This window comes from Dreissena polymorpha, chromosome 7, assembly GCF_020536995.1.
Source record: "Dreissena polymorpha isolate Duluth1 chromosome 7, UMN_Dpol_1.0, whole genome shotgun sequence".
NCBI lineage: Eukaryota > Metazoa > Mollusca > Bivalvia > Myida > Dreissenidae > Dreissena > Dreissena polymorpha.
Window position 1 is genome coordinate 103464027 of NC_068361.1, and position 24265 is coordinate 103488291.

At 37.6% G+C, this 24265-nt stretch overlaps 1 protein-coding gene and 1 long non-coding RNA gene across 6 annotated transcripts in view; one reads left to right on the forward strand and one right to left on the reverse strand.

Annotated features, from left to right (window-relative positions):
- LOC127838724 (nuclear receptor subfamily 5 group A member 2-like) overlaps positions 1 to 17560 on the reverse strand; it is a 54350-nt gene extending 36790 nt beyond the window's left edge. For 3 of the 4 annotated variants that reach the window (XR_008029924.1, XR_008029923.1, XM_052366698.1), the window contains exon 1: positions 3919 to 4162. Coding sequence is in view for 2 of the 4 variants with exons in the window: in XM_052366698.1 (XP_052222658.1) it covers positions 3919 to 4033 (115 nt within the window). In the remaining 2 variants the exon portion in view is untranslated. Of the gene's footprint in view, positions 1 to 3918; positions 4163 to 11717; positions 11829 to 17435 lie in introns of those variants that run through there. The other variant, XM_052366699.1, reaches the window with a different exon arrangement.
- Positions 4998 to 14668, forward strand: LOC127838734 (uncharacterized). Of its 2 annotated transcripts, none has more exons than XR_008029929.1 (4): positions 4998 to 5098; positions 7331 to 7424; positions 8178 to 8296; positions 14264 to 14668. It is a non-coding gene; the product is annotated as an uncharacterized LOC127838734 (long non-coding RNA). The 2 variants fall into 2 exon arrangements; XR_008029928.1 differs by having other exon boundaries at positions 7331 to 7387.
- Positions 17561 to 24265: the final 6705 nt, after the last annotated feature.

Sequence of the window (24265 nt, forward strand, 5' to 3'; positions counted from 1 at the left end):
AAAACTCTTTAAATCTAAAAACCTCAGGCACTGATATTCTTGAAAGACAATAGGAAAAGTTGACAAAACTGATAATTCCAATCAAAATCTTTGTTTGCCCTTAACCTACAGATATGAAAAAATGTATTCACTCATAATATTTATTTTATTGTTTTTTCACCAGTCATTTTTCTCAATTTGAAATAGGACTAGTAAGCTAGTCTTTCATCTTAGTCATTGTCCCTTGGTTTTAATACATTAACCGTATTGGCTAGTCACCTGCTATACAAATTGCACAGCAGCAACTAGGTTGGGTAAACAGCTCTGTCAACCCCTCTGTCAACCCCTCTAAATTTATTTCCCTCCAAAACAGGGCTTTTTTTACCTTCTTAGAGAATGGCCGTTGTTCACAAATTTGATAAGTCCATGAAAAAAGTTTGCACAATTAAAAGAACCTTGCGAGTTTACAACTAATTTTTCACAATTTGTGACACATTGTTTTTTCACCTAACTATAGGGCCAAGGCTGTTTCAAAGATGGGAAAAAAGTCCTGTCCAAAAGCGAAATCTTTTTTTTAGGTGAATATGGATGCGAAAGCAGATCTAAACAAAGAACAGGTTAATTACTTATCATGTTTATCATATCTTTCAAATCTTTATAAGGGCATTTTCATCCCCTTAAGATTCATTAAATTTCTTATGGACATGTTTCTAGAGTTTGTCAATGTGTCAGACAAAAAATATAATCTTAAACAAAATATGGGGGAAGATACACAACACAACAGTGCCATCAATAAACTGAAAAAAATAGTAAATAAAATAGTCCATATAAACGTACTCCCAGGGCCTTTGATAAATTTTGCAATGGTGGCTCTGAAGGTACATATGCACCCCTTTATAAACACAATTGCAGCTCTGGGCACAGTTTTTGTGCGCATCATTAAACAGACGTTGTATGTTACCATTTAAGTAAAGCTTAAACCTTCAGAAACACATTACATTTACTTGAATGGCAGAATAAGGACGTTATCCTTTGCATGCAACCTAAATAACAACGATGTTTCAACACACTATTTAGTGTTTTTCCCAGGAGGGCAAAGGGGCATGGCGCATTACTTTCCAAAAGGGCATTTTAGCGCGCAGTTTAGGCAAAAAAGGGCAACAAACGTTCCCTGAATACCTGAATTACGGGGAAACATGTAATCGCATCAGCAGCAGTTGTGGAAAAAATAACATATAAACAATCACATTTAATGGTAATAGATGTATTTAACTTACTATGATTTATATTAATATATTTACCTTGCTATGTACATTTAAGTTCCATGCTGTTTCAATAAACTGTTCAGCACGACAAACATAATAAAGCAATATACGCATATGAATCTGAGTATACACAGATCCACTTACATATAAATGATCCCATGTTCGCCTTATCCCATTTTCTAACAATAATCTTGACAGATGTTTAAAATAACATTGCGAGTAAATTGATGGCTAACAATATGCAAACACTCGTTTCCGTGACATACATCCAACGGGTAGATTACAAATAAATAAATAATGTTGTTGCTATCTAAAACATTTTTATGCATCGTTGATTATCACAGACATTTCATTAATTCCATCTTAATGTATAATCTCCGTCGTTAATTCGATCGTTTACGATGTTATTTGCCATTTTTGCCGAGTCACAATTTAACTCTGTATAGTCCGCCATGTTGATAAAATGTCAAATGATGTAAGCGACAGGTGCGCATAGCAACGTTAAATCGTAAACGCGATTCGCATTTTGTTAAATTAGTATACATCTCAGTAATTATTTCAATAATTAGATCTTATTATCTTTAAGACAAAAACGATAAAGAATACATTTGTTTGTGATTTTTAATGTAATTATGCGTAAAAATATATGTTTTGATATAACTGAATAATGCATGCAATGCACAATTGCCATGAGAATAACATTGAGTTTTTCATCAAATGTTCATCACATTGCAGACCGAAAAGTGCGCTTGGTATAACATAGCCTCCGGCATTATCAATTGATACTGACACGGGGTTATTCACGCATGACTAATTCACAGCTTTGGAGCAGTCAGTAAGACCTACATATAAATCGAGCACTGTAATAGATTAAATCTGCTCAATTAATATAGTCGATTAGACGTTGACGTCTCTCGAGTAAATCAAGCACAGTCGGAGCGTCACAGACAATCAAGGACGCTGATTTTTGCGGACCAAGTTAGGTCATAAGGCAATAGAGATGTTATCAATAAGGGCGCGTGGCGAAATTTGCCTTTGTAAAGAAGGGCGCGTGGCGAAATTTGTCTTTGAAAAGGGCAGAGTGGCGATCCAGGAGGGCGGCGTGGCTTTTCGCCACGCTAAAATGGCCTTGGAAAAACACTACTATTCTTGCTGACATTACATTTTGAAATTTGGTACTGTGTAAAGATTCGACATCTGTTCAACATTGTTATCAACATAGGTTCAGGGGGGTTTTTTTAAGAAAGGGGAAGACGCTGGACGCTGGGTGAAAGGGGAAAAAAGAGTGCGAAAGAGACATATTAGGGGAAAAAATAAAAACTGTTCATTTCAATGTCTATAACTCATCAAAAGAGGCTTGTCTCTGTCCTTTTTGTTCTTAAACACATGTAACACGTATTAAAGTCAAAGTCCTTAATAAAGTTGCAGGTGTAGATCTAATAATGGGAAATGTTTTCAACTATATTTCTGTACTGGGGCCGAGGGACGATGTCAATTTTGTGATTTCAATTTCATGATGAATGGGTTGACGATCTTGATCTGCTACAGTATTGGAAGGGAAAGGAGCGGCAGCTGCTGATTGTCTACTTTCACTTTCACAATGTTCGATGTTGATTACCTTAGAATCCTGCTGGGTTATAACAGTTTTCGATGATTCTTTCTTAAAAAATGCCTCGATGCGTTCAGTATCTTCCGAACCCGAATGTTTTATTTTGTTTGTGTAAGAAAGCCAATTGTGAGACATTTTTTTTTCACGTTTATATCTTGGCTAGCACATAGCTCGGATGAAAATTCGACTGGTTTCCGGTAATTAATTGACGAAACACCCTTCTCGCGCAAGACCGGAATCCAGTTAAATAGTCACATGATTATTACGATTAGTTGCCCAGTTTACATGACTTAATTTAAGAGCTATATTTAGAATAACTGGGATTCCCAGATTTTGTGTGTTCGTCTGGAGAGAGAGAGCGAGATCGTTGTACATGGTGCAAATTGGATAATTGTCGAATGCCCCAAGGAAAAATAAACATTTCTTTGAGAGAAATATTATATTTTGGTAAAAAATGATATTTTTGGTGGGGAAATTGTATTTTGAGGGGAAAAGTTCTGGTAGGGGAAGACGCCGATTATCGGCGTCACTTTCTTGGTTAAAAAAAACCCTGAGGTTACATCAAATATAACTATGTGCATAAGATTGGTGTACTGCGACCCAACAGATGGCGACACTTTAAGTGGGCAACATTATGACAGTTTCCCAATATGGTTGATAGAGCGTATGAAAGAATAACAAAGTGAACAAAAAGCAATTATTTCTTGTTTTAATGGTACAATTTGCAAGAGTTTGTGCTTTAAACAGGTAAAGTTTCTGCAGTATCAGTGACAGTGTTTGTTAGCATTTTCAGTGGTGATCAAATTTTTTGGACAAAAGAGGACAAATTGCAAATCTCAGCAACCAATTGGATTATAAAGCTGGGAGTTGAATTATTGCAACTAGTAAATTACAATGAGACACTGGTTAATTTTCCAGTTCTGAAAATCCTAGTTTAAAAAATCCTAAGATCACAAGACACAATTCATTGGAATGCCTAATCATTACACTATACAATAATAATGTTCTTGTTACAGATTTATTGAGTTAAGACTGTTGACAACTACTATTTTTATTTGTTTTTACCTTCAGTGTTTTCCGATTTGTCAACACCGGGGGACAAATTTGACTCGTTTACGCGGTCCTCCACATTCATTACAGATAAATTTACGAGTTCTCGTTCATTTGTATTTTGAATCATAGTTAACGTCTAATAAATATTGATGAATTAACACGACTGTCATGCAAAAGTCACATTTTCGATCTTTGTTTTTTAATATTAATTTCTGGCAGCCGCCATGTTTATTTCCGATTTCATTAACACGCATGCGCATCAGATTAGCACGCACACAATCGAAAGGAGCAGCTTGTCATCTCCGACAATCTGAACGATCGTCATCTCTGACAGTGTATCCCTCGTAGGTTACAAAATACTAAATACTTCTTCTATTGTACAATATTACATTGAACATGGATCATCTTATATTCCCACCATAATTGCCGATTATGTTCCATTCAAAGTCAAAATCAGCATTTCAGATTGACAAGAGGAAGCACAGGTGAAAGTAACGTACCCTGGATAGTATATGGGCCCAGGAGCCCAATATATTCAAATAAATATATAAAATCATGTTTCATGATAGAAAAATTGACAAAGAGCCATGAAAAAAAATCCACATCATCTGATATTTGAATCATAACAAGGTCATTAACTTGAATTTATCATAGACCTGTCTTCGCGGGCCGCAAAAAAAGTCAAAAATAGCTTTAATCAAAAGCATTCCCTGGTCCTCTTATGGGCATTTGGGCAACCTTTCAAAAAAAGTTTACTTCAAAGAAATCCGTCCAGCCGTTTACTCACAGTCGGCTGATAACCAAGCAATATTTCGAACCCGTTTGTCAACCCGAATAAATCTTCGACAGACTTTCAAACAATATTTTTTAGTTTTTTTTTCCATTAATCGATAGCTCGCGTCCTATTCCTTTAAAACAACGAGGCATGTCACATAATGCATGCATATGCAACCATTTAACCCTAAAAATTAATTCCAAAAGTTTATATTTTATTTGCAACAACTGTTTTAACTCTAAATTTGATTTACTTGAAAACGAAGTAGCCATTGCTCTTGAACCCGGCTTAGCAGTGAATTACATCGACAGAACCAGACACAAAAATATCCAATCAACAACAACAACGACGCTTCGACAAATGTAAATAAATGAAAAATATTAATCATTCTTATTGTATTGGAATTAGATTTTAGGGGTAAGTGGTTGCATATGCATGCATTATGTGACATGCCTTGTTGAGCTATCGATTAATGGGGAAAAAAACTAAAAAATATTGCTTGAAAGTCTGTCGAAGATTTATTCGGGTTGACAAACGGGCTCGAAATATTGCTTGGTTATCGGCTGACTGTGAGTAAACGGCTGGACGGATTTCTTTGAAGTAAACTTTTTGTTGAAAGGTTGTCCAATATCCCATAAGAGGACCAAGGGATGCTTTTGATTAAAGCTATTTTTGAGTTTTTTGCGGCCCGCGAAGACAGGTGTATGATAAATTCAAGTTAATGACCTTGTTATGATTCCAATATCAGAGGGTGTGGATTTTTTCCATGGCTCTTTGTCAATTTTTTCTCTCATTTAACATGATTTTATATATTTATTTGAATATATTTGGCTCCTGGGCCCATATACTATCCAGGGTACGTTACTTCCACCTGTGGGAGGACGGTGTTCGGGTTTGGAGGGAGCTATCTTAATATCAAATATTGTTAAAGCCAAGTGTTTTGTGGCAAGTAAAGAATTCCGCAAGATAACCAACTTCTGAGAAGTGAAGTTCGAGCAAGATTTCACTTCTTGTTATGAATATAACACTGACGTATATTTATTGAAACTGTTATGAATTGCCAATGGCATAATACTAGCAGCAATAGATTTACGTTACATTTATTGGGACTGATAGGTAATATAATACAGGTAAGTTGTGAACGCAGTCTTCCACAGTTAGTCAGTTACCTGAAATACGTGTATTTTTTATTAATTTCTTTGTGTGTTCTTGTTGTTTTTGTTGTTGCATATCTGGTTACGTAACGTAGTATACATGATGAGTCCTGATACTTTTATGTGCGGCGGGTCTTTCAATGTATCTAATAATCAATCGGTGACGGCGTCGTCCTTTTATCTAAAATGACCATGACAACAATTTACATGCTCTTAGGTAAAATGTCTCTATATATATCATGCGAAAAGAAAGTAATCTAAATTCTATATTATATGAACCAGTGAAATTGACCTTTGAATTGTGGCCCTAAAATCAATAGGCATCCGCATTCCCGTCCCATTTATCTGCACAACCAATTAATATGACCGTACGTCAAAGCGTTCAATTGATACGACGTGTGAACGAATTTCATGTCGATAGCCGCTGTGACATTTACTTCCCCCTCCCATTTATCTGCACAACCAAATACCATGAACGTATGTCAAAGCGTTCTATCGATACGACGTATGGACGAATTTCATGTCGACAGCGGATGTGACATTGACTTTAAACCCGTTGATAAAAACAGGTTAGCTAGAAATCACCCCCGGAAACCCGATATGCTGTGAAAAGTTGAAAATATGGGACAAATCCCTGCATCGTCGTTTTTAAATAGCCATGTTTCAATAAATCCTAAATAAAATAACCAGGATTTTTTCTAACATACATGATAATACCTCCTTTGCATATACCAAAATATATTTTAATTCAAAAATGCCTTTAAACAATTAAATATCTGGATTTACTTACCCTACCAAAATTCAGCGAAATCTATGGGCAACTTTTCAAAGCACATCCAACTTTTCACAGCATGTCGGGTTTCCGGGGGTGGAAATGGAAGCTTGTAATAAAAATTCGCCCCAACTTTCGTGTCCTGACATAATTTAGCCAAAAGTTCGGAGGGATCTCTTTCATCATGAATTTCGAATAATACATTAAGTCGTTTAGGCGAGACGAAACACTTCAGTTATTAATAAATGACTGTACAGGCAATGACCGTCTGTTGAGTAAGGTCACTCACCGTGACTGAAACAAGTGGAACTGGACAGAAGAACCTGTGTCAAATTAGTAAACACCGAGCATTATACCAGTCAGGCGGGATATTATGATGCCGCGTGCACTTGTAACAAGTTTGAAATAAATTTGAGGCTTCAATAAATTTTTCGTCTGATTTGTCGCACATTAATCATAAAACGAAAAAAAATGCATCCGACTTTTTTTCAAAAGAAGAGATTTTTTTAAATTTTATTTTGGTTAAGAGTTTATATTTTACAACAAATCTTGTTTAGTTTTCGTATTTTAACCATCACTAACAAGAGACCAGGACACAAACTTGACCAGATTGTAAAGTGTGAAAACTATAAGCAATTTGTCTGAATGCGTTTGACAGAATGTTCTGTACATACACACACACTATGTTTATTTTATATGCTTTGCATTCGCCTCTGATTACAGTCCAACCTGAGAGTAGCGGTCAGTCAAGAGAAATTGCAGAGTGACCTTTGTATACAGGTGACCGTTGTTCTCAATGTCCATTTTTAGATGGTAGGTAAGTTGGTAGTACTGCTAGGTCGTATAAACACTCGGTCGTTTGCAAACAGTGTAATGTCGACAAAGACTTATTGACGATAAATTTGTATAAAATTTATTAGTTCTCGTGAATATTACAAATCGATCTCTTACAAATAGATTTAAATGCATACTTATTATTAAACTTATGAGTTTATAAACGATAATATTTTTGTTAACTTATGCATCTTGTTCATTTTGTAAATCCGACAGTTTAGTCGTATGAAGTTCATTATAGGATATTTTTAAATAACGGTTGTCACACGTCATTGACGTCATGTCCGAAAACTTATCAAAAGCGCATCGCTGTTATAAACCGAATGCACGGCATATCTGTATCGTTCACATAAAAAACCCAGACTTAAAGCTTTGAAATTAAAATCACAATTTAAAACGTAAGTTTTGAGTGACAAAATATCCACTTGCATAAATGCTGAAAGTTTGCAAAAAAAGTTGCAATTCAATGTCTGTTTTGCTTAAATAGACGACCACCAATCCTTGTATCGCCTTCTAATAACAACACTTGCTAGCTGAGTAGTGTGTTGTTGACACCTTACCAGCGAAAAAGATCTATTGATTTTGTCACGCGCTCTTACTATAGCATTATGCCTGGGCTGCTATTATAATTAAATTGCTACCGATAAAAATTGTTCTTGTTACTGGCACGTGTTTCATGCTATCAGAAATTAACTCGTCAATAGCTCGTTATCCTTTATGCGAAAATTGTTTCCAGCGCTTGTCACCAGCGCAGGTATCCCCCTTCTCAACTACTGACTGGTGACCGCCATGAGGGCTAGGATCACGTGACTTTATGGGGTTCACAAATGGATTTTAATGGATGTAAACACACCGGTAAGTGGTCCTTTTTTTAAATAACATTTTAAAACATATGTTCTTAAGAATTTCAGGTTCTCAGGTGTAATATAGAGGGATTTTCGTCGGGGGAATCCAAAACAGACTGTGAACAGGTGGTCATTGTTATCAGGTGACCGTTATGTAAGGTTGGACTGTATATAGAAAATGGAACCAAAAAAGTTATATTTTTATTTCGCCCGCTCGCTCCAATTTTTATGCGGACAAATTCCACAGAACTACTGACCAATTTGTGGTGGCATTAGAATATAAATCTGTAAGAATTTCGGTCGAACAAAAACTAAACTCTGTATATGAACTAATGATTTGAATTATTACATACGGCCTTTTTTTCTATTCAGTAAATTTTCCGCACAACGGATGTGAACACTGCATGAAAAGGACGAAACATTCGCACTGAAAATCAAGATCAAGATTATCTGTTCCCTTTCGCTCTAAGTTTCCGTCTTCGCTGAGACTACCTTATATCAAACACTTCTGCTATTATATATAATAACAACAACAACTAATGTTGATACATAAAATGCCAAAACTTGTACCCCAGTATCCAACATCACACGTATATTATTTAGTTTATTTTGACCGTTACAATATGCAATTGATGATATTTTTTTATCAGTAGTGTAGTTAAGATATTTTGGTTAAAGAAATCACGACCTATCAGACCCTTTTCGCTTACATCTTCCGCTAAACCATTCTCACATAGTTCTTTTGGGAACTTAAATATTCGAAAACGACAATGAAATCTGACAAGCGGGAAAGTGACGATTTTTTTCTAACTGCCTTTGAACACGCGATGTTGGGAGACGACACCGGACCATATATACGCGGCGTCTGATGTTGGCGCCTTTTCATTATGCTTGGACGACTTGTCCTATTGTACACATAGCTCATTTTAAGTGTAATTCATTGATATAAACATTTTCTCACAGTACCACATTTGAACGCATAATTCATGTTCACGTTTATCTAATTGTTCTTTACTTGTTAAAAGAGGGACCGATACAAACACATGTATAGGTCCCTGGTTAAACCATATTACCGTTTTTTGTTCGAAATAATAGTGAGTGAAAATACATGAACGGACTGTACCACTTTCACTTCTATGACACGTATATGTTACCCATATTGGCATGGTGTGCTTATTACCGGTACTCGTTGGTGAATAACAACCATTAGCAGATACGGGAGGGGACACCCCCTACTAAAAATATCCCGGAAATACGTTAAGTAAAACTGTATTCAGGTATTACGAGATGACGAAAATGCTCAAGTATCGACTGACTCGATTTATCGAATGAATCGCGTAATCGAAGGAATCGAGTTATCGACGTTAACAAGTTAGCGAAGCAACGGTGTTATCGAATGAATCCAGTAATTGAAGGGCTTGAATTATCGAAGCAACGGTGTTATCGAAGGAATCGAGTTATTGAAGGGCTTGAAATATCGAAGCAACGGTGTTATCGAAGGAATCGAGTTATTGAAGGGCTTGACTTATCGAAGCAACGGTGTTATCAAAGGAATCGAGTTATTGAAGGGCTTGACTTATCGAAGCAACGGTGTTATCGAAGGAATCGAGTTATTGAAGGGCTTGAATTATCGAAGCAACGGTGTTATCGAAGGAATCGAGTTATTGAAGGGCTTGAAATATCGAAGCAACGGTGTTATCGAAGGAATCGAGTTATTGAAGGGCTTGAATTATCGAAGCAACGGTGTTATCGAAGAAATCGAGTTATTGAAGGGCTTGACTTATCGAAGCAACGGTGTTATCAAAGGAATCGAGTTATTGAAGGGCTTGACTTATCGAAGCAACGGTGTTATCAAAGGAATCGAGTTATTGAAGGGCTTGACTTATCGAAGCAACGGTGTTATCAAAGGAATCGAGTTATTGAAGGGCTTGAATTATCGAAGCAACGGTGTTATCGAGAAATCGAGTTATTGAAGGGCTTTAATTATCGAAGCAACGGTGTTATCAAAGGAATCGAGTTATTGAAGGGCTTGACTTATCGAAGCAACGGTGTTATCGAAGGAATCGAGTTATTGGAGGGCTTGACTTATCGAAGCAACGGTGTTATCGAAGGAATCGAGTTATTGAAGGTTTGAATTATCGAAGCAACGGTGTTATCGAAGGAATCGAGTTATTGAAGGGCTTGAATTATCGAAGCAACGGTGTTATCGAAGGAATCGAGTTATTGAAGGGCTTGAATTATCGAAGCAACGGTGTTATCGAAGGAATCGAGTTATTGAAGGTTTGAATTATCGAAGCAACGGTGTTATCGAAGGAATCGAGTTATTGAAGGGCTTGAATTATCGAAGCAACGGTGTTATCGAAGGAATCGAGTTATTGAAGGGCTTGAATTATCGAAGCAACGGTGTTATCGAAGGAATCGAGTTATTGAAGGGCTTGACTTATCGAAGCAACGGTGTTATCGAAGGAATCGAGTTATTGAAGGGCTTGAAATATCGAAGCAACGGTGTTATCGAAGAAATCGAGTTATTGAAGGGCTTGAATTATCGAAGCAACGGTGTTATCGAAGGAATCGAGTTATTGAAGGTTTGAATTATCGAAGCAACGGTGTTATCGAAGGAATCGAGTTATTGAAGGGCTTGAATTATCGAAGCAACGGTGTTATCGAAGGAATCGAGTTATTGAAGGGCTTGAATTATCGAAGCAACGGTGTTATCGAAGGAATCGAGTTATTGAAGGGCTTGAATTATCGAAGCGTTAACGAGGTTGCCTTATCATATTTCCTTACCGTAACGCTAATTAGGAAATAATAAATTGAATGTAAAAATACTGCAACTGACGGTTTATAAACCAGTCCTAGCGCTGGCCGGTCTACCTTACTCATATTGAAATTTCCGGTTTCTTCAATACATTTTTTAATTTAAATACTATCAAATTTAGAAAATAGGTTCATCGAACATTTATTTTAACGACAAATGTCTTAATCTCGTAAAAACCATTAGGCATTAATGAGAAAATAGTTTAGACGATTCATGTTAATATCTTTATATCCAAAAATTTAACTGAATCGTTTTTAATTAAGAGTTGCAGATTTCACTCTGGATTTTGGCTGCGGAAAGCTCAGGCTGATCTGAGACCGACACTTTACGCGCAAGCATTAGAGTCGCGTTCTGATAAAACTGGGCTTAATGCATGTGCGTAAAGTGTCGTCCCAGATTAGCCTGTGCAGTCCGCACAGGCTAATCAGGGACGACACTGTCCGCTTTAATGACATTTTTAGTTTTAATGAAGTATCTTCTTAGCAAAAATCCAATTTAGGCGGAAAGTGTCGTCCCTGATTAGCCTGTGCGGACTGCACAGGCTAATCTGGGACGACACTTTACGCACATGCATTAAGCCCAGTTTTCTCACATGTCTATCAACGAAAGTTACCTCTTAGAATGTAGTCAACGACTACAGCGTCTTCTTCACGTGCTGCGATCGCGTCCAGTGTGAGTGATGACGTCATAAACAGGGCAGAGAAACATTCGGGCATCTCATCGTCTGCAACGAGTAAAGTAAAGTAAAACAAAGTTAAGTACAGTACACTACAATACTGCACCATTTGATGCTAAAATTTGAAAAAAAAATCCGGGGGAAGCCCGGACCCCCACCAACGGGAGGGGATATCCCCTCCCATACCTACCCCCTCCGCCGCCCCAATGTCAACTTGCTTCCGACGCCCCTGTACACTACAGTACACTACAGTGACGTGAAGTTAGTTACCGCTCGAAAGTAATGGAAAGTCTGTTTTCAGATATGATACAACGTTACTGATCAACATCTTTACCCCATATTCTATTCTATACGCCGTACGCTCCGCACAAAGACTATCGATGCCCTTTAGTATTAATAGCGACCGTTTCAGAACAAGTACACGCACCTCGACTCGAACCTTAAATGCGATCTTCTGCCCGCACACACCATTTCATCAACACTTCTCGATAATTTCCGTGAATGGTCTCTGATTAGCCCAGATTTTGTTAAATCACAATTAATATGCTGGACTATCAACATTTACTAAACAATGTGATTGTTATTTATTAAATATAAGTGTTCAAATCTGTTCTGCATCGATATTGTATTACCGTTTGTTTTCTTAAACGTTTTTTACTGGGATTTGACGACCCAATACGGGACAATTTCGCTGTGAAGGACTGAAAGATAATATAAATTCGACTTTTCAACTTTTTATTAGCATAGTGTTTTCACAAACTAATTGTTCCGCAATGCATACATATTAATTTAAAAAACACTTGCATTCATATGTTATAAATGAGCCGCGCTCCCGGAAAACGTGATTTAATGCATGTGCGTAAAGCGTCGTCCAAGATTAGCCTGTGCAGTCCACACAGGCTAGCGAAAGCGACTTAATGTGCCTTTGTGGTATTTTTTGTTTAAAGGAAGTCTCTAATATTAGCGAAAAGCCATTATCGGCGGACAGTAGCCTACCGGATAAGCCTGTGCGGACGACACTTTACGCACATGTAATCTGGGACGACAATTTACGCACATGCAATCTGGGACGACACTTCACGCACATGCCATCTGGGACGATACTTCACGCACATGTAATCTGGGACGACAATTTACGCACTTGCAATCTGGGACGACACTTAACGCACACGCAATCTGGGATGACACTTTACGCACATGTAATGTGGGACGACAATTTACGCACATGCAATCTGAGACGACACTAAACGCACATGCAATCTGGGACGACACTTTACGCACATGTAATCTGGGACGACAATTTACGCACATGCAATCTGGGACGACACTTTACGCAAATGCAATCTGGGACGACACTTAACGCACATGCAATCTGGGACGACACTTCACGCACATGTAATCTGGGACGACAATTTACGCACATGCAATCTGGGACGACACTTCACGCACATGCCATCTGGGACGACACTTTACGCACATGTAATCTGGGACGACAATTTACGCACTTGCAATCTGGGACGACACTTAACGCACATGCAATCTGGGACTACACTTTACGCACATGTAATCTGGGACGACAATTTACGCACATGCAATCTGAGACGACACTTAACGCACACGCAATCTGGGACGACACTTTACGCACATGTAATCTGGGACGACAATTTACGGACATGTAATCTGGGACGACAATTTACGCACATGTAATCTGGGACGACAATTTACGCACATGCAATCTGGGACGACACTTTACGCACATGCAATCTGGTACGACACTTTACACACATGCATGTGTCACCGTTTTCCCAGAGCGTGGCCACATTATAATTGTCTGATCACAAATACACAGTGCAACTGTACCTTCAATACTTTTGAAGAATGTGAATAGCCGAGGTGTTCACAATGATGTTTTTATCTATTTTAATTGTATTGATATCGTTATTATTCACCAACATTTTTCATGAAAAATGAGCACAGCGCGAAAATGAATAAAAGTACAATTCAATGTTTTGCAAGAAAAGAGGTACGTCGGAAAGATTTTATTTTTGCAATTAACAGACGTGATAAATCTTTGCCTAAGAACGATGCTAATGAGAAAATGATCAATCGCGGGCTAATTTGTCATAAACAATTCAAAGAAAAAAACACATTTCGTTTCATATCAGACGTCATTATGAAACTATAACTTAGCAAATCAACTTAAAAAGCGTGAACGAGAATTGCAATACAAAAACAAATTGATTGCTCAACGGAACAACAGAATTTCAACTTTGTTAAGCACGATTAAATAAGAAAAGTACATACTTGTTAATTAAAGAATAAATCATAATATACACGAAGAACAATGCAGCTCATCGTAACGCGTATCAGAAAGAAGCCGTTAATGGTTTTAAAATGTCAGATTATTGGAATTTATTTGATAATAAATTAATGATATATACGTAGATAACCATCATCAGTCGTATACGTAGTTTTTGTTTCAGCATCGTTGCACCAAAAGTCTTCAGGCTTAAAGTGAAGTTTCGAGTCCATATTTCACGGGGAAAACCAGTTCTTTGGAGAGGATCTAAAGAATGCCAAGATTGAACCTCTGTCCTCTGTTTTGCAAGGCGGACCCATAACCAGATACACACTTTTATGACTTTAATGTGAGCATGTTTTTCTTCTGTTAGAATTGCATCATGCATTGTATATATATGCTGTTATTATATATAAAATATAATTTTAAAAGAATACGGACATTTTGAAATCTTTAAAAGATGTATGAGGATATTAGCTTGAGGCTACAATATGTGAGGACTCGGAGTCTGTTCAAGCACTACTCCTTTAACAACTTGCAAGAGACTCATGTATGTTTTGACGAAATTAAAATCATGATAAATGTTAAAGTACTTATGTTGTGCATACACGCAGTTTATTTTGGTTAGGGCTTTTTCTGTTTGACGAACAGAAGTATCCGGTGGAAACCCACTTGTCTGCATGGTATGCTGACTAAGAACCAAACTCATCTAAGCCGGTCATGAACATTGGATCAAGGTCGTAGGTTAGTAATACATGGGACAATCGGTGCACCAACATAATAAGCAAAATGTGTTGGTTAGGCACAGAGAAAACACTTGATGTCCACTCACTCGTATGTAGATGTATGTTTCATTAACCCATTTATGCCTTGTGGACTCTCCCATCCTTCTAAATTGGATCAATTTATTTCCAAAAATAGGGATGCCTAGTATATTTATTTCTATATTTAGAATATTTCTTACACAAATTCCTTTAAGCAAACGACGCAGACCCTGATGAGACGCCGCATTATGCGGCGTCTCATCTGGGTCTACGCTCTTGCCAAGGGTCATTTTTCTAGACGCTAGGCATACATGGGTTAAAGGCGATGAACATCTCAACGCAACCAACATTTCCCGGGCCGGGAATGCCATGACTTTAGTGTAATCCGACCATGTCCCTAGTGCATAAGTTTGATGAACAATATTTACGAGAACATTTCTTTTTTCGTGCAATTGGAACTTGTAAAAAGTAACACATAAAATCCCACAATATCACACACTATCCATTTATGCGTGAAGCGTGCATGCAACAATGCTGACATAAAAACTATGTGCCACTATGACTCTACCAAATTACATGAACACGGTACATGAACAATGCTGACATAAAAACTATGTGGTGCACTTCTTCGGATGTCAAGGTGTGTTTTATTACAGTCAATAGCAGAGTGACAGTTGTATAAGAGACAAAAAAACTTGACATTTAGCAATAGCTTTTATTTCAAGTGATAAACACACTCGTTTTCATTTATGATAATTCATTTACGGTTAACAGTGTTGTTCATAAATACCAGGGTTGTCATACAATTATTTATGAGTGCTGAGTAATTCAACTTTACGTATAAATAAATAACCTTATATACCGCATCAAACGTAACGTGTTTTACTTTTACTTTTTATTTCATATTGGTACACATAACACATTCAAAACCGATACAAATGATATTTATTAACTAGTATGCGACTGTCCAAATCACGCGTTGATACGTTTTGGAGGTTGCCGAGAACAATACTGAAATTCGTTAGCAAATATGTATTTTCCCGTAGAGCATATATGAGTTAATCATGCTGCCCTATTTAACATAACGAACTGCACACATGATAACTTACCATTGCCAAACTTACATATTGAACCTTTAAAGGGACTCTTCTGCTAAAGATAAGGCAATGCATTTTAAAAAAAAGTTTTATAACGAAATTCGACCGACTCGGCCATCATAATGTTAGAACAGTAGTACATCTATGCTAAGCTGGTGATTATACAAACTTTCCAATGGATATGTACCAATATATAACATAATTACATACGCATTTAGTTTTCTTCATGTTTGTATTAATGTATTTTTTTTTTAAACGACAATACATTTCGAATGAAAGCAAATTTGTGTTACTCTTGAGTTCAAATGTGTTGTGTCTTTTGTTGGCTAGTTTCAGTATCCTGTATTATTTACCTCTTTGAATCTATTTAAAAAGAGAAAAACTTGTGAATTTGGAGTCCTTGTAACCTGGCATCACATGGATGTTATGTGGCGTGATTGAAAGAATTAATTATTATTATGATTCCAATGTTGAAACAAGTTGCATGTGGTGGTTTAAGAAAATGTGTCAATCATATTATGTTGTACCACTTAGTTTTTGTTTCGTTCTTTTAGGATGAAGTCAATGATTGCGATCATGTTGAATCACTTAAGTATATAAAGCCTTGTAAAGTACGCACATGTTTATCGCCCCCCACCCCGAAAGCAGAAGACCAAGTCAAATTAAAAACCTTTCAGTTATTACTAAATAGATGGACATTGCGAAATTGCAGCTGTCATTCACAACTCGTTCTAACTTTCGCGAGTCTAGTAAGTTTACTCTTTCAGTGCTGGAACCGAATTTTGAAGGCATTTGCAAACAGTTTGGATTCAGATGAGACGCCACAGAACGAAATCTAAGAAAATGCTAATTTTAGAAATTCAGCAGACAACATTTTAGCAGACGACAAATTTCCCAGCATGCAAATGGTTAATTAGGTAGCAGTGCTAGAACGCAATCCAGGTCCACACGTAATGCCGCAAGGTGCACAGAGAGACCTTAGTCTTTGAAATACACATACACACGCACGTACGCACGCAAACACACACACCACACACATAGCTTATAGTTTTATTTATAACAAACCGATTTATTTAAGAGATTGTTTTCGAGATGGAAAGCAATTGACTAATAGACACAAGTCCGCTCCCTTGGTAGAACCAGTACTTGGTGTATTCCGAAAGATCCTTTGAATTGGGGATCGAACAAGGAACCTTTCGGTAGCAAGGCGAAAACCATCAAATCATGTACCCCACTTAGACATACATGAAACCTACAACAACATTGTCAACGTTTTAAATGTTATAAAGGAAAACTGTACAAGCTGTACTTAGCACTTATGCCTACGATTTATAATAGAGGTTATAGCGCACCGCGAGGTTCCAATGAAATGTGACCTTAAAACTCGTGTCTATCCGAATTTTTCAGAAAGGTCATCCCAATTTTTTACGAGAGTTCGCTTGTTGCAATTTAAAAGAAAAATGACATTTTCAACGAGTTAAGCAACAACGCTTACCTTAATATTGACCTGATGGTTGAAGACAGGACTTTAATCCATGGCACCGAGAATCTTTCAGAAAGATTTATATTGATGTGATTTTAACATTCACATTAACTTTTACGTTTTTACTTCTATTTTCTGTCTACAGTCTAACTACGAAAATGGTCACTAAAAAGTATGTAACTCAGATAAAGAAAAAACACTTTTGAAATAACACGCGAAATTGAAGCGTCCCTTTGATGTATAGATAAAAGCTATTTGTCATTTTTTACCATTCTCTGGTGTAAAGCGAACACCTTGTTATGTACATATCGCCGTAGTGTGAAGTAGCTTACAAAAAAATAAATCAATCAACTCGAAAAATGGGCGGTGTTACGATCATAATGGATCATGTTTGATGATGTGTTCATGTAATTTGGTAGAGTCATAGTGCCGACCAATCGTCGTGCGGACTCAATTTGTATAGTGGTAGGTAGTGTATAATTATAGCTGTCACAAAAAGCATGGGACGCCCTCCATCTGAGCGAAATAATAACTATTGAATGATTTTGGAAATATACATCCGTGTACATAACTTGGACCCGAATATCGTTGCGTTCAAAAGGCAATTGTCGAATGTGTTTAGGTAAAATTACTCGAAATATCGTCGTTCAAAATTTCTCGACCAGACAATACTAGAACATGTAATACGGATTTAACCCATTTATGCCTTGTGGACTCTCATACCCTTCTAAATTGGATCAATTATTTCCAAAATTAGGGATGTCTAGGATATTTATTTCTATATTTAGAATATTTCTTACAGAAATTCCTTTAAGCAAATAGCGCAGATTCTGATGAGACGCCGCATGATGCGGCGTTTCATCTAGGTCTACGCTGTTTGCAAAGGCCTTTTTTCTAGACGCTCGGTATAAATGGGGTTTACACGTGTTTGTATATGATTTTAAAACATGCGTAGTTTTATAGTGCGTAATGGCATTTCTGCGTGCGCCGCATATTTTGATACATAACTCACAATCGATTAATTAAAAACAAAAGTGCGGTGCTGAGGTATCTGGCTTAGCGTTCTGTTTCGCGTTGGCTATGTTAACACAGTGCACGTCCAACATAATAAGACGGCATTGGGTCTCGCATGTATCCATTGGATCCGTGCTCTGTGAAAATAGGGGTTAATGCATGTGCGTAAAGTGTCGTCCCAGATCAGCCTGTGCAGTCCGCATAGGCTAATCAGGTACGACACTTTCCACGTAAATTGGATTTTTGCTAAGAAGAGACTTTCTTTGTACGACAAATATAATACAAGCGGAAAATGTCGTCCCTGATTAGCCTTTGCGGACTGTATAGGCTAATCAGGGACGACACTTTGTATATGCATTAAACCCCCTTTTCTCTGAGTACGAAGTCAGTACACGATACAGGTCTAGAAAAGACATGTTCTAAAAACTTTAAATACGAAATCTGCCAATCGATGACTGAAGACGATCATTTTATTCGATCCAAACTGCATTTTTGTCCTGCACATGCATTAAACGGGACATTTTAACTTTTTAAACCATTGTTTACCATCCATAGGAAGTGAATGAACGAAAATACAATACGGTTATTAGTTTTTGGACGCCTCTTTCATATTCTCAAAAATACAATAGCGGCATCCGACACCATGTTAATTGCGGCAATTTGCGATTTGTAAACTAAACTGACTACCTTAAGAAGTTTAAATGGTTCCAGTTGACACTTGTTCCGGCGTCTACATGTTAGGGCTCGTTAACCCACGTTGGTTTAAAGGATCTTTTGCACGGATCCAATTGTATCTCTAAAACCGCCGCGTTTGTTTTATTTCCGGGCTTCAACATTTTATTATGTTACGATAATTTAGCTACCTATAGGGTTAGTCGTTTGTTAAAAACAAAACAAAACTTGCAAACTATCCTTATCGTAAAATTCTGCATAGATCCATCGAAGAAACGCGATTTTTTTGCCTTTAAGCGGACGCCATGGTCTTCTTTTTCCTTGCATTCGCGCAATCTGGTCAGGAGCAGGGTAGCGGGACATTTGGCATGCACGCATCTCTAAAATCTTCCTCACATTAACACATATTTTAAAACATTTATCAGTTGTGATTGTTCCTTCATTCATGTATTGTGAACTGTATATTAACCGATGTTATATAATGGGACTCATACCCGGTTAAAGACTTCTCTTGAATTACGTGCTTAATCCTTCATAAAATACATGTCTGCAATAAATCGTCCGCCGATCCTGATTGATGGTCCGTGAAGCTGCTCCCACGTTTAAGCCGAAAGGGACGCGTACAACAACATTCACAAACATCAAACGCACAAAACCCAAGACCCGTGAAGCTCTCGCATTTTGGCCGAAAGGGACACAAACAACATTATGCACATACTTCAAACACAGCCATATCACTCTCATACACACGTCTAATTGGGAATTCAAAATAATGATATATACCAGCTTGGCCATTAATAAGTTACCCATCGCTCATGGTCTCTTTATATTTCAGTGTATACATCAAACATTGTGCTGAGTCTCAGGTGCAAGTCCTCACACAATGTAGCCGATGGACAGGAAGGACTCGGCGATTTTTATCTTCTTTATAAAGTACCGGAAAACGGTACTTTTCCAATTTGAAAAGAACCTACAAATTTCCCATTTCTGTTAAAAAGTATCAATTGAAAAAAAAAGAATAAACAAGAAAATAAAATGCAACGTTTAGTTAGTTTCCCTATGCAGCTCTATGGCTTGAACCTAAGTAAATATAATATTGATAACTTGCCAACACTTAGTTATCAATTTTAAGTATTTGTGAGCAAAATATCACATGCACAAAATCCCAAACGTGAAGACTTCACGACCCGAATTTTCCCAATTTCTTGGGTTTTCGCGCATTTTTTTCCCAATGGGCTGGTACTGGTACCTTTCCCAATATGGCACAAAGAAATCGCTGCGGACTATACACCTGAAAAGAACACCGCCCCAAACAAAAACAACAAAAACATCAGCAGCATGTTCTTTCAGGTGAAGATCTTGAAAAACAACCAAGATCTTTTTCATATACACGTGATCAGGTAAGATTAACGAACAAAATTAAAAGCCGCTTTAAATGTAACTCAGCAAATCATGGGCCTTCATTCACCAACACATTTAAAGACCTTAGAATAAAGAATATACTTAGAAGAAAGAAAATACATTACAGCTTGAATATACAAGGGCTAAAATGGTGACTCAGACTTTAAAACAATGTTCTTAATGAAGAATAATGTAATTTTAGGTGTTTATGGCCATGGTAGACATAACTTTGAACAGAACAGAACAGACATATTTTTACGACTTAAGCATATACAGTTCATCGTCAAATAGCAATAAAGCAATACGTAGTATGAAGTAGTAAGAATTTGAATTAGCTTTCCCTTTTACCACTAAGCAACGTATTTTACGGATTTGTAGTTCCGTAGAAAGTTAAATTTAAAGACCTTTCTTACTAGATTCATGTTTTAAAGGCTTCATTTCCATTCATAAGATACTGATGAGCAGCAAACAGCATTAAACCCGAACAGACTGCGATTTACTCGCAGGCTGTTCTGGTTTTATGCGTTTGGCACATAGCCATGTTCACATTGCTTCTAAATTGGAAAGGGTTAATCACAAAACGGTCTCTTTATTTTCATAATTAAGTCTAAGAAATGATATGTTAATATGTAGTGGCGAAAGTTCGTAAAAACGTTCACGATGCAGCCTGATCGGAAAATGCTCGAGATTAAAGAAATGCATGATGTGCTTAAAGTAAATTTTTGTGATACAAACAAAATGTGCTCTTATTCTTTTTTGAATTATAAAAAGCGTCGTCAGCTATCATAAGGTAAAAAATGAACGAAACGTATGGCGATATGGGTACGATTGCATCGTGTACTGCTCGACATCAAACAAACAAGATAAGCTTTCCGATTGGGCTAATTAAAAGACAGCTTAATTACCACGCGATGGCTATTAATTAAACGTTAGTCCGATTTCACCCTGTCTCAAAGTCGGCTCGATGTCGGACGGTCGCCCGTTAGAAGCGAAAACATGAAAGACTCAAGAAAACGATGAGATAACCTCTAGAACCTTTCATATTTCTTATACTCCTCTTCAGCGATTTGCACTGCGTGTTTCGATACCCGATATCCGAGTTAACCCGTGCTGTCTGTTATTGTTGAAACGCGTTTATTTAATGAAACGTAAATAATAATACGTGATGAATGAATTGTCGTGTAGAAGGCATATCCATAGATTCTGATCGTACGTTGGCACATTATCACGTAACGGAACACCGAAGTTCTGTTTGGAAAGTATTATAGCTTCAAATCATTTAATGAGTATGGTGAACTCAGCGTATTCTGCTTATCAATGCAGTAGTGTGATTATTTGTTTGCCAAAAATATCAGTCATTTTAATAGAATATGCCTTAACATTGCCTAAATCATTTTATCTGCAATTAAAATGTAAAACTTTACTTTGAAAATGTTTTAAAGGGACCCATTTACGGAACCGGTTATTGCTTTGTGGAATAGACACTACACTCGGCGCAATAATCTATACGAGAAAAGACATTGCGCCGCGACATGCGCCAATGAACAACGATATTTGAGCATTTGATTTTCGCATCGTCGCGTTAGCGTTTTACAATAACGTCGCACCAAAATGTAGTGTTGTTGGTCATCGAAAGTCGTTGATCATTATTTAAGTGCGTAAATATCGTTTATCTACTTCAGAACGCGAAAGGCGATATTAAACTTGAGACAAGAACACGAAAGACGCACGAACAAACAAATCATCAAACAAAAATCGTGACTTTGTCAAGCAAAAGCGCTTAAACAAGACGCACTACCAACACCAACGAAGAACGTTTATCTACAACGCTGCTCGACATTATAATTATCTTGCATGCAGTAAATTGACAATATAACGTGGAATTGTCGACTGTCAACTTATATAGCGTAAGTGAGACACAACATTGCAACTCGACAAACGACACTGTCCAGCGACACGAAATATATGTTCGATAGACAGCGAGTCGTCATTGTATAGTGTCGCGGCGAATATCATGATAGACTGCGAGTCGTCATTGTATAGTGTCGCGGCGAATATCATGATAGACTGCGAGACGTCATTGTATAGTGTCGCGGCGAATATCATGATAGACTGCGAGTCGTCAGTGTATAGTGTCGCGGCGAATATCATGATAGACTGCGAGACGTCATTGTATAGTGTCGCGGCGAATATCATGATAGACTGCGAGTCGTCAGTGTATAGTGTCGCGGCGAATATCATGATAGACTGCGAGTCGTCATTGTATAGTGTCGCGGCGAATATCATGATAGACTGCGAGTCGTCAGTGTATAGTGTCGCGGCGAATATCATGATAGACTGCGAGTCGTCAGTGTATAGTGTCGCGGCGAATATCATGATAGACTGCGAGTCGTCATTGTATAGTGTCGCGGCGAATATCATGATAGACTGCGAGTCGTCAGTGTATAGTGTCGCGGCGAATATCATGATAGACTGCGAGTCGTCAGTGTATAGTGTCGCGGCGAATATCATGATAGACTGCGAGTCGTCAGTGTATAGTGTCGCGGCGAATATCATGATAGACTGCGAGTCGTCAGTGTATAGTGTCGCGGCGAATATCATGATAGACTGCGAGTCGTCAGTGTATAGTGTCGCGGCGAATATCATGATAGACTGCGAGTCGTCATTGTATAGTGTCGCGGCGAATATCACATGTTGTGCTTATACGCTCTATGTGTCGATCGTTCACAATATTTCCGACATATTTGATGTTCATTGTTGTTGTAACGTGTCGTGCCGTCTGAAGTCATTGTCGTGTATGTACCGGGTAGTTTGTCGTGCTTAAACGATAGAATTCGAGAGTCGACCATTCAACGTTTACAGGTGGATATTTGTAGAGCGTACCGCGAGAGATCGTCGACATACGGCCGCAAAAATCCGGTTTCGATTGAAATTATTTAGTATTCATAATGCTGTCCATGCATGTTGCACATACAGTGTCGCTAACTAACCGTTTTTGCGCCACCCACCGACAAGTTCCCAAAACAAACACTCATTATCGTTCATTAATAATATCTGTGCTCGGTAATCGCGTAAACTGCCATCAATTTCCTCCGAATAATTACTCGTTATAATTGCATCATAATTGCATTAACTTCTGGTTGGCATGTGGCGTTAAAATTCTGATAGGCGTCGTCGATCGTTCTGCTAACACACTTCCGCCACACTTTTACGACACTAATTTGGCCTTTTTCGGACTGCCGAAACTATGGCCCACACCTCCCGCAACTTTTATAGATACCCGTGTCATCGACATTCTGGTGATGACAGACATATCCAGATTTCTTAAATTTCAATAAAAATGTACCAAATTCCGTTTGACATTATTGAATTTTAATTGCTGCTCGTTTGTATTAACTTAATTTCAAACCATGATAACGATCAGGTTAAACAACGTTTAATAGAAGAATAGCGCAACGTACACTTTTGGACTTAAAACGAACATAAAGAACTGAGGAAAGCTATTTTCCTCTAATTGATTTGTTTCATTAATCATTTCACAATTCTACAATGCGCAGTTATCGTGTTTGATCAGCTTGGTACAAAATTGTTAGTCCATTATTTCATTGTTGATTTATGACACCAGACGATAGGGTAGTTTTATCCACAGTATCAAGTGTTTCGTGCCGCTAATTGTGGAATAATAAAGCTTTAACGTCTTCTTTAACACGCCACAACCATAAGCGGAGTATGGCACCATCATTAATTGGCGGGGA